This window comes from Argiope bruennichi, chromosome 2 (genome assembly GCF_947563725.1).
Source record: "Argiope bruennichi chromosome 2, qqArgBrue1.1, whole genome shotgun sequence".
NCBI lineage: Eukaryota > Metazoa > Arthropoda > Arachnida > Araneae > Araneidae > Argiope > Argiope bruennichi.
Window position 1 is genome coordinate 3,015,924 of NC_079152.1, and position 13,207 is coordinate 3,029,130.

General features: G+C 33.5%; 1 protein-coding gene across 7 annotated transcripts in view; it reads left to right on the forward strand.

The window, feature by feature from the left end:
- The window catches only part of LOC129960609 (neural-cadherin-like), a 726,863-nt gene that overhangs the window by 600,590 nt on the left and 113,066 nt on the right, over positions 1 to 13,207 (forward strand). For 6 of the 7 annotated variants that reach the window (XM_056074153.1, XM_056074136.1, XM_056074161.1 and 3 more), the window contains one exon: positions 2,236 to 2,400. In XM_056074153.1, coding sequence (XP_055930128.1) covers positions 2,236 to 2,400 — 165 coding nt within the window. Of the gene's footprint in view, positions 1 to 2,235; positions 2,401 to 6,486; positions 6,652 to 13,207 lie in introns of all 7 variants that reach the window. The other variant, XM_056074169.1, reaches the window with a different exon arrangement.

A 13,207-nucleotide genomic window follows, 5' to 3' on the forward strand; every position in this document is an offset into this window, starting at 1 on the left:
CTTCGTCTGCAAATCATTTTTTTTTCTTTTTTATGAAACTGAAAATTTGCCTCATTCTTCAATAACCATGCATCGCAGAAGCAGCTGTTGCCAGCAGCTTTTTAAAACTTTCTATTGCATAAAATGAAAATCATGGAAGCTAGCTGGCAACTTAAATATAACTCCATTACCTAGAGATTTAAGTTAGATTTCCACGATCAAAAATTAATTTCAGGAAACATTTCATTATTTTTTAAATTCCTTTTTAAACTCAAAGGCATTATATGTTTTTTTTAATGGACACATATTCTTTTAATTCATTAGACTTTTGAAATTAAATATTGTTTAAATAATGATTCGTTCAACATTCTATATGAAAAAGTAAAACGGTGTGCAAAGAGTACTGGAATCGCCGAAACATTCTACCTCCAAATTTCAATGAATCGCTCCTTTCAGATCTCTTTGAGACCGAAATTCGGAATTGCGTCTCTGTTGATCACCGCAATTCAATAAAACATTAAAATGTTTATACAGTTTTATGCAGTTGTAGTATACAGTTTACATAAACACAGTAGCCTTGGCATGAAAATGACAGCTTTCTATCAAATCTTAGACGAAATCCTTCTGCGGCAAGGCTGTCAGTCTAGCTCTCTACTTTCTTGTAAACGAAGTGCAGAGAAAATATTGTCATTGTCAAAAAATTCGAACTCGAGATTTGGACGAATCTCCATTTTATAGAACTCACTGAGTTAAAAAAAAAAAAAAAAACCCTATTTCTGAAAAATGTTTATCTATATATGATGAAGATAACTCAAAAATACTTTGAGCTAGATGGATGAAATGTGGTATATGATCTTTACACCAGATATGTAGATTTCAATCGCATTTTAAGAACATATCGTCACATTTTTGAAACGACAAGAACTTCTTGAGCCTTGTTTTGTAAAAAATAAAAAATTTCATGTGACATCATATTTAACATTATTAACCCTTGAATGCATGACTTCTTACTTATTTTTTTAATAAAATATATATGTTTTTAAATAGGTGCATATCATTTAGGAAAATTATTTTTTTAAAGTTGTTAACTGTTTTTTCGTGAAATTAAAAAAAAATAAATGTGCCAAACTATTACATAATGAATGAAACAAAATCCCAGTAACACAAATGACATAATAACAATCCTGCAATAAAAAAAATCCCTTCTTACAATGCAAATAGTTATATTTTTAAGGATAAAACTACATACAACAATCATGTTTCCAGTCCATGTTATATTCCTCTATTCTCATACATCGGTCTTTTCGACAAATATTTATCAAAAAGCCTTTTAAAAAGATATTTCCAAATACTCATTATTTCCTTTTGGAACATTCATGTGAAGCTTATAAGTGGAAATAAAAACATGTAGCTAAACGGCTACATGATGCACTGTAGGGGTAACTATTACAAAATGAAATGTATTACATAAACAGAGTAATGATTGTATATAGAGTCTTCAAATTACCTGTCTTGTTTTTATAACCAACCCTTTTTTTTTATTTATTACATTCGCCAAATGCACAACGCATACGCATAAAGAATAAATATTTGCGTTAACTACTAATCATGAACAGAGGTTTGTTTATTTATTTTGGGTGGGCATGGAACTTACATTCCTGCACAACTCTGGCTGAATTGGTGGACCTTCACCTGATAGGTTGTCAAGACTTCATCCAAATGCTACACAATTTGCCATAAAACTTTGAATCCATATTTTTTCTTTGTCAAGAAATTCTCGATCGAATAATTCGTATCATGTGTGCCATGTGTACTGTATGCTAACCTACACATGGACTGGTCAAGACGCATAGCAGGCTGTTTCGAATTTACGCTCTTAAACCTCTTTTCAGATCCGTTTCACACTAATCTAGGCAGTTTTTTCCTCGTGTCTATTCATGTAGTTAATTCCACAACTGAAAATTATTCGTTTTTTTACTGTGAATTGACAGAATAAGTAAATTAAATGACCAGAGACACAAGAAGGTTTTTTATCATCTAATTGATGTGATGTAACCGTCTTCACGACTGCAAACAAAATCTTTAGTATGAAGTGGATTTAACTCTCATCTCCCGTTGAGGTTTTCAAACGGCAGTCAGACTCGCCAAAGAAACAGCCTGGAGATGCGCCTGTGGCCGGTTTACTGTGGACGTCCCCCACTCCCCGCCCTCCCTGGAGAGCGAGTGAGTGACCAGTGTTGTTGTATGTGTTCGCAGTACAAGCTGAGGCTGGTGGCTTCGGACAACCTGAACGAGAACCACACGACGGTCGTGATCCACATCAAAGACGTCAATGACAACCCTCCGATGTTCGATCGCCCCACCTACGAGACGCAGATCACCGAAGAGGACGACCGCAACCTTCCCAAGAGAGTGCTGCAGGTCCTCTCACTTAACCACTCACCCCCCTCTCAAGCACCCACGTTTCGTATCAGTGGACGCATTTTCTCTCGGAGCATATGCCTTTCATCTCTTCCGACATTCCTTTAACAACGAAATACATTTCGTTGTCATTAAATTATGAATGCCTGATCAACCTGAACTAATGTTATAGAGTTAAGTCGCCTATTATAGCATTTTAAACTGCATTAAGCTCTCGAACTAGCCAGTAGTTGGGCCAAGTATGCTTGTAAGTTAGCGATTTAATGTTTTCTTAGTCGCAATATCTAATAAATTTACAGTACAGGAAGCTTTTTATGTCTTTCAAACGATAATTATCTATTGTCAGATTCATGAAGTTCACAAATTATAATTATTTCCAAGCGAAAATTTTGTAAATGCATTATTTGGAAAGCGTTCCTAATATTGCATTTGAAAAATTTTATTTGTAATTTTACGAAACAAAAATTGAATATTCCTCAAGTGGAGATTCGGGTTTTGCAGCTCTTCGAGATGTTTTGGCGAGTATGCGGTTGGCGAACTTTATGCAAGTTTGATGACGAAACTGTACGATGTTTAAACAGTGATTGCGAGCAAATGAGAGTTAGTAAGAGAATGGACATGTAAGAAGAATGTTTACATTGTGGTATCTTTTTATGTCGTATTTTTTATATCGATTTTTTTATGTTGTAAAATAAAAAATTACATTTTTTAAACATATTTTTATCAGTGCACGAAAAAGTATTTTTAATCTTTAATTACTTTTTACTTTTTTGTTTTCAATTTAGAATTCATTATTATAAATATTGTGAATCTCCAAATAATTATTTCTCAAATTTAACATTAGATGGTGCCATTCTTAGGAACTAAAAATTCAACTAACTAAATCCACTAACTGACAATTAAGTTTTGAATGGATTAATTAATGTTCATTTTTTTATAAAAATAAGAGAGCGGAAAACTTCAAATTCCAGCGCGTGAGGAGGTGAGTGGAAAGTCGAAGTGTGGAAGTGAGTCGTGGAAGTGAGAAGAAAATTTCTGATGAAATTCAACAACGGGTTTGCAATCCGCCCCTATATAAATGCTTGGGCTCAAAATGGCAGTAAGTGAGATAAATGAAATTTGATATGAGGTACGAAAATAGTACGTACGTGTCTGTCAGGTTCGAATCCGAAAAATTGGAAAATATCCAAAATTTATATATTTGATTTTCTGTATAAAACGTGGTAGTAGTAGACAAGGAAATCAAGAAGAGAACAATCTTCAAGAGTTTTTTCCTCGCTTGGTTCTTAATCCTTAGACTCGTTGAAAAAAAAATGTTGGATAAAATTGCTTCTCATTGGATTCTACAACTTTAAAGGTTGGCCGTTCTTTTCAGAGGCACCTAGCGTTTCATGATTCCAAGAGAGAGGACATCTCATGTTTTAAATTCAGAGTTCACAGAGCTGTTGCGAATAATTGCTGTAGGAATCGCGCTTAGTTGCCTTATGATAATATTAGATATAAACATTTGGACCTCCTGATTGGATCTGATCTGATTCACCTGCTCCCAAAGTCCTGGAGCGGTATATTCTCATTAGATCATCATGCATTGGCTATGTCATCTCGCGTTTAACGATTGAATGCTTTCTCTAAATGTATGACAACGGAACCCCGTCTTACAGAGCTGTATGTTTATATTTCTGAAAATTAAATATTTTCAAGGTATAGCTTAAAGAAATTTTCAGTACTGAGATTTAGAACTTGTCTCGGTAATCACTAGTCTGCTATATAAACTCCCCTAAGCAGATTTCAGATTTATTTGCATTAAAATTAAATTGGAGATACATTACTACTATTGCTACTATGTTCAAAAGACTCCAAAAATTTTCATATATTTTGCCATGCTATTATCCGCAAAGTATTATTATCATCATACCATTATCTGTGAAATGAGCATAGTTTATCATGTGATCGACTAGTCAAGACAAGTTTCATCCATTTTTTATACGTACAGCACATGCCCGTAGCTCGTGATTGCAAGGAGTCAAAAGCTCCAGTCGCAGGTTCTTCTTCAGGATTAGGTGCCAGTTCACGAGTGACAAATTATACTTCAAAACATCATCCGATTCCGACTTTTCCACAAACAGCTTATGCTCCTGATCTCATCGCGTACGGCGTTTTCCTCGGATGAAGAATTAGCTGAGAAATAATGATTCACCTGTTATGAAGAAGTACAGCATTTGAAGACACTTTAATGCATTTTGGAGAAGTATGCATTAAAGTGAGCACCTAATCTTCATGTGAAAGACAGCAAAATTGTGTATTTATGCACAACTATTAATGAAAGGAACAGGTTCTATTTATATCCATTTAAAATACGTTCCGAAACTTTTTAAATGCAGAATGAATCTCAATTGCGTTTTTTTTTTAATTGAAAAGTGAAAAGAAAAACTGAATCAAATAAGCAGGAAATCGACCGCTTAAAGTTCTAAGTAATAAATTGGCTTCCACTGCGAATTAGAGCTCTTTCACATGGTATAGAGCTATGACTGCATTGATCCAAAAGATTTTAGATTCAAAACACGATCCATTAACTATATGGATGTCCTTTGTGCATGTTGAATCTGGAATCGAAGGTCAAATGTCCTTCCGCTGATACGGATAGCTGGTAGAAAAGTAGATGTCGGCTCAGACGTCCTCGTAATTTAATGCAGGTCAAATTTCTGAGATCTTTACGGTGCACTTAAAGAGGAGCCGTTAATAAAGAACAAGACATTTATTTCTTCATAGATTATGCGAAAAAGTATCCCTTACGTATTAAAGTTTGTTTTAAAATAAATTTAATTAAGCAGTTTTTGAACATTTTATTTTATTGATACGTTAAAAAGGAGAAATTATTTTATTTATATTATATTCTAAAATTAATGTTTAATTTTTAATTTTTACTGTAGAAAGGTATCTTAAAACCATTTTTTTTTTACCATAAGAGCGTAAATAATAACTAGCGCTACGCACAGAAAGCATGGCAGTATATAAAACTTTTTAATAAAAATTTCGTAGACACTAATTTTTAAATTTCTAATAATGCATAGTTATAAATAAGTTTGTAAATAGTTATAAATAGGTATAGTATGTATAGTTATAAATAAGTTTTTGTCAGACTCGAAATTAAAAACATTCATCAAAGGATTCAATTTTGACCGCAATCAATCACTGTGATCATAATATTCTTCGAAATAGGAAAAAACAAATGATAATTGTAAAGTAATGAAGAATAAACTTTGCCATTAAGCATTTAACACGACCATTGTCCTTATTTTTTTTATACCTTACGTTCGAACTTAAAATTATAATTCTATTATTTTTTTTTTCTTCTTTTGAGGCTATGGTCTTATTTGAAACGTGCTAGTATTTGAGTTTAACAATCTCAGTTAAACTTCATGGAAATCGAGATAAGGAATCTCTCGAAAAATCGTGGCGGCCAAGGGCTAAATAATTGGATATTGGTCAGAGTTCTTTTAAAACTCGCAATTTCCATGAAACTGAACTTGTTAAAATGCTAAGTTTAAAATTCTATGTTCTTAAAAAACAACAATTATTCTCACTGTTAATTTTGTTGCAAAGTCAAACATAATCAGAACAAAGAAGAGAAAAAAAGCATACTTGGTTTTGACGACTGTTTGTAAAGTAGAGCTTCTAGTTTCCAGGAATCTTCTCCAAGCAAATTAAAACACTTCGCGCGAAGAAAAAAAAATAGAGAAACGCTCCGAGCAAACTTCGTCCACCGAGAACGAACTCACCATTTTAAAACATTTAGTTCTTTCCTTTTTCCCCTTTTTCTTTTAGTTTTCCCCGGAATGGCAACGAAGTCGGTGCAAGTTGGAGTTGAGTTGTTTCCCAAACTGACGCATGACGTTTTAATTACGTTTGGATTGTTGTTTTTAGTTTTTGTGATGGATCTTTGCGTTTGTTGTTTTTATAGTTTTTCCCCGGATGATTAAATAGCCAGAGAAGAGTGTTTATTTTAGTTCTGCATGCTGGTTTCATTCACTGCATGTGATTGTGTTTTTTTTTCTCTCTCTTTGTTTCTGTTGTGATCGGGTCCAGTATAAGTTGACCTTGGTAGCATCGGACACATTAATGGAATCCAGCACCCTAGTACACGTGAAGATTAACGACATCAATGACCTGCCGCCCAAGTTCGAACAGCCTTCCTACATCACGACCATACTGGAGGAGGATACGGAGGGAATGCCCAAAAGTGTCCTAAAGGTGAGGTGAAAACGGGAATTATCAGGTGATGGTGGCAGCTTTACTTAACATCTGCAGGGTGATCCAAAAGTCCCTAGACAAATTTTAAGGTTTGGTTAGGCATACAGAAAAGAGTCATTTGTTTTCTCCTTTAAACAAACATTTAAAGATGGGAAAAGAAAGAAAACCTTATAAAAAAAAGAACTCGTCAAATAAGCCACTGATGTCAAGAATTTTATAATAACGACCATTCTGTTGTAGGATGGGGGAAGAAATTTCATTCAGAGACTTATTCCATATAAAACAATGATAGGCTTTGGTCCCTTCTTCCAATTGTTGATCCAATTGAACACTGGATCACAAAATGCAAATGACAACCGTTATAGGAGCTCTTTGCCACTGAATGAAGAAAGTACACCATAGCATAACACAGATGTAAAAATAAAAGCATAACCGATACAACAAACAGTGATAGCTCAGAAATGAGCTGTGCTGCAGAATTGTTTATCGATGCATTTTTAACCTTTAACTCTGCTTTGTTTTCGAAAATCTTATCGAATGCTCTTCTGGTAGCATTAAATTCTTTAACACTTTAATATTCACTCACACTTTATGCTTGGGGTAGCCGGAACAACTGTTAGTATCCGCTCACACAACAAATATGAGATTTTTTTTCCTCGCATACTAAACATAAAGAAAATATTGCAATCATCAAATAAATTCGATTCAGATTTCCCGAGTCTGAAAAATGTCTGTCTCTTTCTGACTCAAGAATACTTTAAGTGGGATGGATGCATGTGTCATTTGGTCTTTATCACTAAATGTTTAGATCTCCATCAAATTTTGAGTAAAATGTATTCGGAGGAAATCTTTCTGTCTTTTCGAATATAACTTTGCACGATAACTGCGAAACGAAGAGAACTAGAGAGATAAAATTCAGTACACTGGTTTGACATCCATGGTGTAGACACCTATTAAACTTTGAATCAAATAAACGAGGATTGAACCTCTGTCGGTCTGTAATTTGACGGGGTCCTCTTCGAAGCAATTGATCCCTAACCACCAAGCGGTCAATTTTTGACCTTCCTCCTCATCTTTTCTTACATTTACTAACATGGAGCAAGGTACCATTTGGAGAACATATCTACAATTTTCTCCATGTTCCTCCAAATGTGCGTTCCACAACAAAAGAAAGCAAACATTTTTGAACTTTCAAATAGTTGTCAAAAAACTGTCAATTTTTAGGATCATGTCCTTCAGTATGTTAAGATTTTCTAGCACCGTTAGTACTGTGTTTATGTCCTTATTTTCAACTTTTAGATTATTTCTTAATTCCGAGACCTCTGTGGATTCCTTTAAATAATGATAAACTCCACAGATGTGTTTATCTTCTTGCATTCTTTCAGATTGAACTTTTCGCCGCCGAGTAGAGCGTAGCATCGAAAGAAACTTTGCTTAATTCACTGGCAACGAGCTCGTTATATTGGCCACCTTTCTCGTTTACTATCGATTTATTACAAAAATGGCTCGTTTCTGAATGCTCAATTTGCGCTGACTCGTTATTTCACAAGCTTCGTTTAAAGTAGCTGGATATGATAGAAACTTGTCAGTGAGCCCGCAATTTAAATTTATTTATATAATTATGATCTAATCCTTTACTATTGATGCCTTCAACAGCTTCTGCAAAGTTAGAAATAGTATTGTAAAATACAGCTTCGCAATGCTGTTGCCAAATTATCCTTTAAAATGCAGGATTATGCAGTACACAATCTCCCGCAGATTTTCTGGTTCGCTCCTCATCTCAGAGAACGCAGTAAATATGTAGAGAGGCAATAAATTACGTGCCGACAAAATTATAGTGCATGAAAATTATTCTTCGGGTTGGAAGTGCTGTTCCAAAGCAGTTTTAACGATGGAATAAAATGATGTGAAAAAAATCGGGGAAATTCAGTGCATCTTATCTTTATGTATTTCAAATTATTATTTTTTTTATTTTATTAATTTTGAATTAGCATGTTGCTCTGGCTATGCGAAGCACCTTTTATTTTTGTTTATTAAATATTGATTTATATATACTTGTATGTTTTTTACACATTTATCTTCATAATTTAATATAAAATATAAGAATTATTTGTGAAATATATGCATCTTTAAAAGGATTTGGCATTTGCTTCAGTTCAGAAATCAATTTGCTGGAAGATAAGTATATGATCGGAATGAATGAAAAAAAGAATCTTAATTTCTTAAACTGTAATTTCAGATATTCTATCCCTGACCGATTTTTATGAAAGGCACGTCGTGAGATTGACCGGTGCGATCTATGCTTTTATCAGTTCAGGTGGATATAGTCTTCATTTGGAAAGTGAAATTAAGAAACTAGTCGCTCAGTAATTCTAAAAGAATTACAGCTATAGAATTTGATTAGCTTTCATTTGATACATCTCTATACAATTCGATGATTGTATGTAGATCAATATCTTCCGATGAATCCAGTGAATCAGCACTGTTTTGAAACTTCTGCTGACAGTTTGCTTCATTGCTGCGCAACAGTGCTTAAAATATATTCGAAATCTTGAAAACAATAACATATGTGCAAAGACAAGACTTTCCACCGAATTATTCATAAATGAAGGTTAAATACCCCATCAAATAAATCATTAATACTACTTTTCACTATAATATTATTTTTCGATTTTCACATCGGCTTCTATTAAAAATTTCTGCCTGGAGGCGAAAGCCAGGGCCTTTTGCTTCGAGATTAAATAAAAGAAGACCTCATGCACCATATTCTCAAGGATTGGAACTATGCTAGTGTTGAGAGCTGGAAGGGAATGCAATTGACGAAGCAGGCTTTCGTGCGCGGAAGTTGAAAGGCAGCCCAAGGTAAGGTTTGGAAAACGTTTTACAGCTCGCAACTTTCAAACAATTGCAGCTGTCTTAACATTTCATATGAACAAAAGCTGTTTTATATGTGGGTTCACTCAAGAATGTCATCATTCAGAGTGGAACAAAATATTTTTTTTAAATTTTTAACTACATTATCATAGATTAACAAGCATGTTGCTTAGTGAACAAGTGCCAATGAACATAAACTAAAGCCATATTTGTTTTCAGCAAAGTATAGGATGGCCATAAACTAACTTTCCCTGTTTGACAGCATCTGCAGCTGAAACAAATGAACAAAATGAAACCACTTTTCATATACAGATTGTGAAAGGCATGGGAAATGAATTCCGCAGAAAAAAAAAATTAGTACCGAAAGTTGCTGATAGGGGAAATACTGGCCCTGCGGGAGTACAGTTATAAATTAATTCTTGACACTCACTGAAAATAATCTTTTATGCATCCGCATTAGGGCTCCATGGACACCGCGCAACATTTTCAATATGCTGACCTTCCTTGTGTGCAACATATTGCGTACAGTGTATGACGTTCTCCCCTGTCAACTGTCGGTTTCGAAGGTTCATAAAAGCCCGTCTTATGTTCTGCACATAAGACATGCAGGTTTGCTTAAGAGCAGCGACGGCTGTCCAGTGTAGAACAGTTTTACCAGCAAAGCACGCTGACGTAAGGTAGGGCTCATATTAAGAACGCTTCAATAGTCAAGAACGAACTGCTAACAGGTCGTTTGCTCTTCCCTTTTTTACAAGGAATTCTGGGTGCTAGAAATTTATATAATCAATCCAATATGAAAATTTCTCTTTCGTACGTGACAGCTATGCCGTTATTTTTCCAGTACTGTTAGTACTAATTTTTTTTCTGTTTGCAGAATTCGTCTTCCTATACCTTCCACAGTCTGTATATGAAATCTGGTTTTTATTTCATTCATTCGTAAATGCCACGAAACAGGGAAAGTTATTTTATGGCCGTCCTCTACATATAAAATAAATTTAAAAAATTTCCTGCGACTCCAAGTTACATTTAGGGTTAGTCCTAATGGAAATATACTAACTAAGTATTCTATAAATTTTAGTGTTAAAAATAGAATGAATCAGCCAAAAAATGGATTCTAATCTAGCATAGTAGATACTGTACTAACGAAAGGTTATTCAGTAGTTTTTCTTTGTAAAATAAGATATGAATTTTGAAGCAGAAATTAAAAAAGTAATTATGAAGAAAATTTTTAAACCTTAAAAATGAGAGGAAAAACTATTATGGAGGAAAAAAAGACACATTCTATCCTTTTCTGAGTTAATGTTCCTTGCTCATATGCAAATACAGCAGATTCTGAAAATGGAAGCTTCAGGTTGAAAATATATAATAAATCTACTTTTCCTTCATAACTTCATAAATTAAAAAGTAAAAATAAAGAGGCAAATGGCAGTTCTGATAGTTTTTATTTCTAGAACTAAAACTCAGTTTAAGAAAGAGAAAAAACTTGCACTTTTTTGCATTAGAAATATGTTATACTTCTGAATCTCAGGGTCAAAGAATAAAGAAAAAAGAAAACGCGAATTGCATTTTCGGTAAAAAGCTATTTTACTAACATAAAATTTCAATCACAAAGAATTGACTTTAAAAAAACTCCGAACGATTCATTTTTCAGCTTCATTTTTCATTTTTATTATCGTCTGCAGTTCTTTGTCAAAGTATTATACGTTCCATTGGAAATAATGCGTAAAAGATTTCCGCCGACTCAACTGTTTTTTCAGATAACTTTTTTCGAAGCAATTTGAGGTGGTTGGGGAATTATATATTTTGTATTTTTTTTTAAGATATGTCCCATTTATTATGAAAAGGCGTTTTATGCTGAACTGGGTAAAAACCTCACTCTCTTTAAATCTGTTATTTATTAGTTTTGAGATTTTATGTAATAATAATTCCTGGAGGCTTATTATTATTTTTTTTGTATCGCCCTTCAGCTTCATATTAAACACTGCTTTAAATTTTTTTACGTTTTTCATAGTCCTAACGTTTTTTATTTAATATAAAATGTGCAAATTATGAAAAGCGTCAAGAAATTATTAAGTCCGATCTCTAAAAAATTTTTAAAAAATGGTTAGCGATTTACGCAGGATATTTAAAAAGTGTCTCTTAAACATTTTTCGGGTTATGGTATTTCTGAAAAAGTAGTTTACGCAATTTCATAACATCAAAGAGAAATTTTTATCATGAGAAATGTGTTATGTTGGTGTTCGTTTTGCTGATAGGCAAAATGCAACACAGGGCACACTATTAAGCTTACAACAATCAAGTTTGACACATAGTTAATTCTTGAAAACAGGAAGTTCAATTACCCAAAACATCAATTAGATGTTCAAATATTTAAAATCAGTTGTAATTTTAATTTTATTCTCAATTGTTTAAAAAATTAATTAGATTTCCAAATATTATAAAATTAGTTGTAATTTTAATTTTTTTTCTATAATTAATTTGAACATACAATCTCAAAAAAAAAGATTTCATTACTTCATTTCCTTAATTTTTAAAAAAATTTTATTTTCTCATTAAGAATTCCTTAAGTTTTAAAAATTCAGTTTGTCTGTGGTCCCCAAAATACAAATAGCTGGATGAATACAGTTGAACATTTATCTTTAGAACTCTAGATCTCTATCAGATTTTGAACCCGGTCGGTCTACTTGCATGTATGTGAAGGCGTTCATTTGAAAAGCTATGTTTTTTGTGGTGCAGAAAGTCCATCTCACATACTTTGATGTGCGTCAGTTGAAAAAAGGACGATACTCAAAATCCTCGCTTGTTTATTTATTTATTTTTCACTATTCTAAGAAATACAAAACGCGTCATTTTGTGTTATATAGAAAGATTCGAGTAGATGACACTCCCACTGGTTGTGATCTGTTCCGTTTGCAGAGGAAAATTTAAATGAAACGGGAAAAAATAGCATTAGGTATTTTTTCTTTTAAGAAATATAAAGGGGTATAAAAAAAGATAATAAAAAGCAAGGGTCGAAGGAAAGGCATTCCATAAATTTTTCACGTTCCAATATCATTCCTTATTTTTCCATCACATTCGGCAAATTCTAGAATTCATCTACCCGTAAAAATGTAGATGTAGATTTCTATATGGCAACGTTCGTGTTCTCTTCGATTTATCATACGACTACCTGCATAATGCATGAAAAGAAATAAAAAAATATTTGTTGTATTCCTTTGAAAAGAGATAGTTCGTTTTCTAGTAGAAATGTGGAAATCCTGTCTGTGTTCGAAAAAGTCTTGTTAACGTTTGAAAATTCTGGGACCAACCTAATCCCCACCTTTTACGATAAAAAGTCGTCTACAGTTCTGGTTTACTCTACCGAACAGCCTTAAGAAATGCCGGAGGAAATTTTTTTGATGGAAATGTCGTCTGCCTTGCTGCACTCCCTCCCCCTCCCCTTGAATTTAATATTTGTATCTGAAGGAATGATTTCTATTAAGAATGTTCGTTCGTCCCTACTGCTTTCTCATAAAAGAAACATTATGCAACGAGGAAATATTGCAATCGTCAAAAAATTCGAAGTCGAGATGTTGACGAGTCTTTATGTTTTAGATTCCTAGGAGTCCGGAAAACACACTTTGGGAGTCCATTAAAAGCAACTTTGAGCTAGAGAGATGAGTTGCATACAAGATATTTTCTT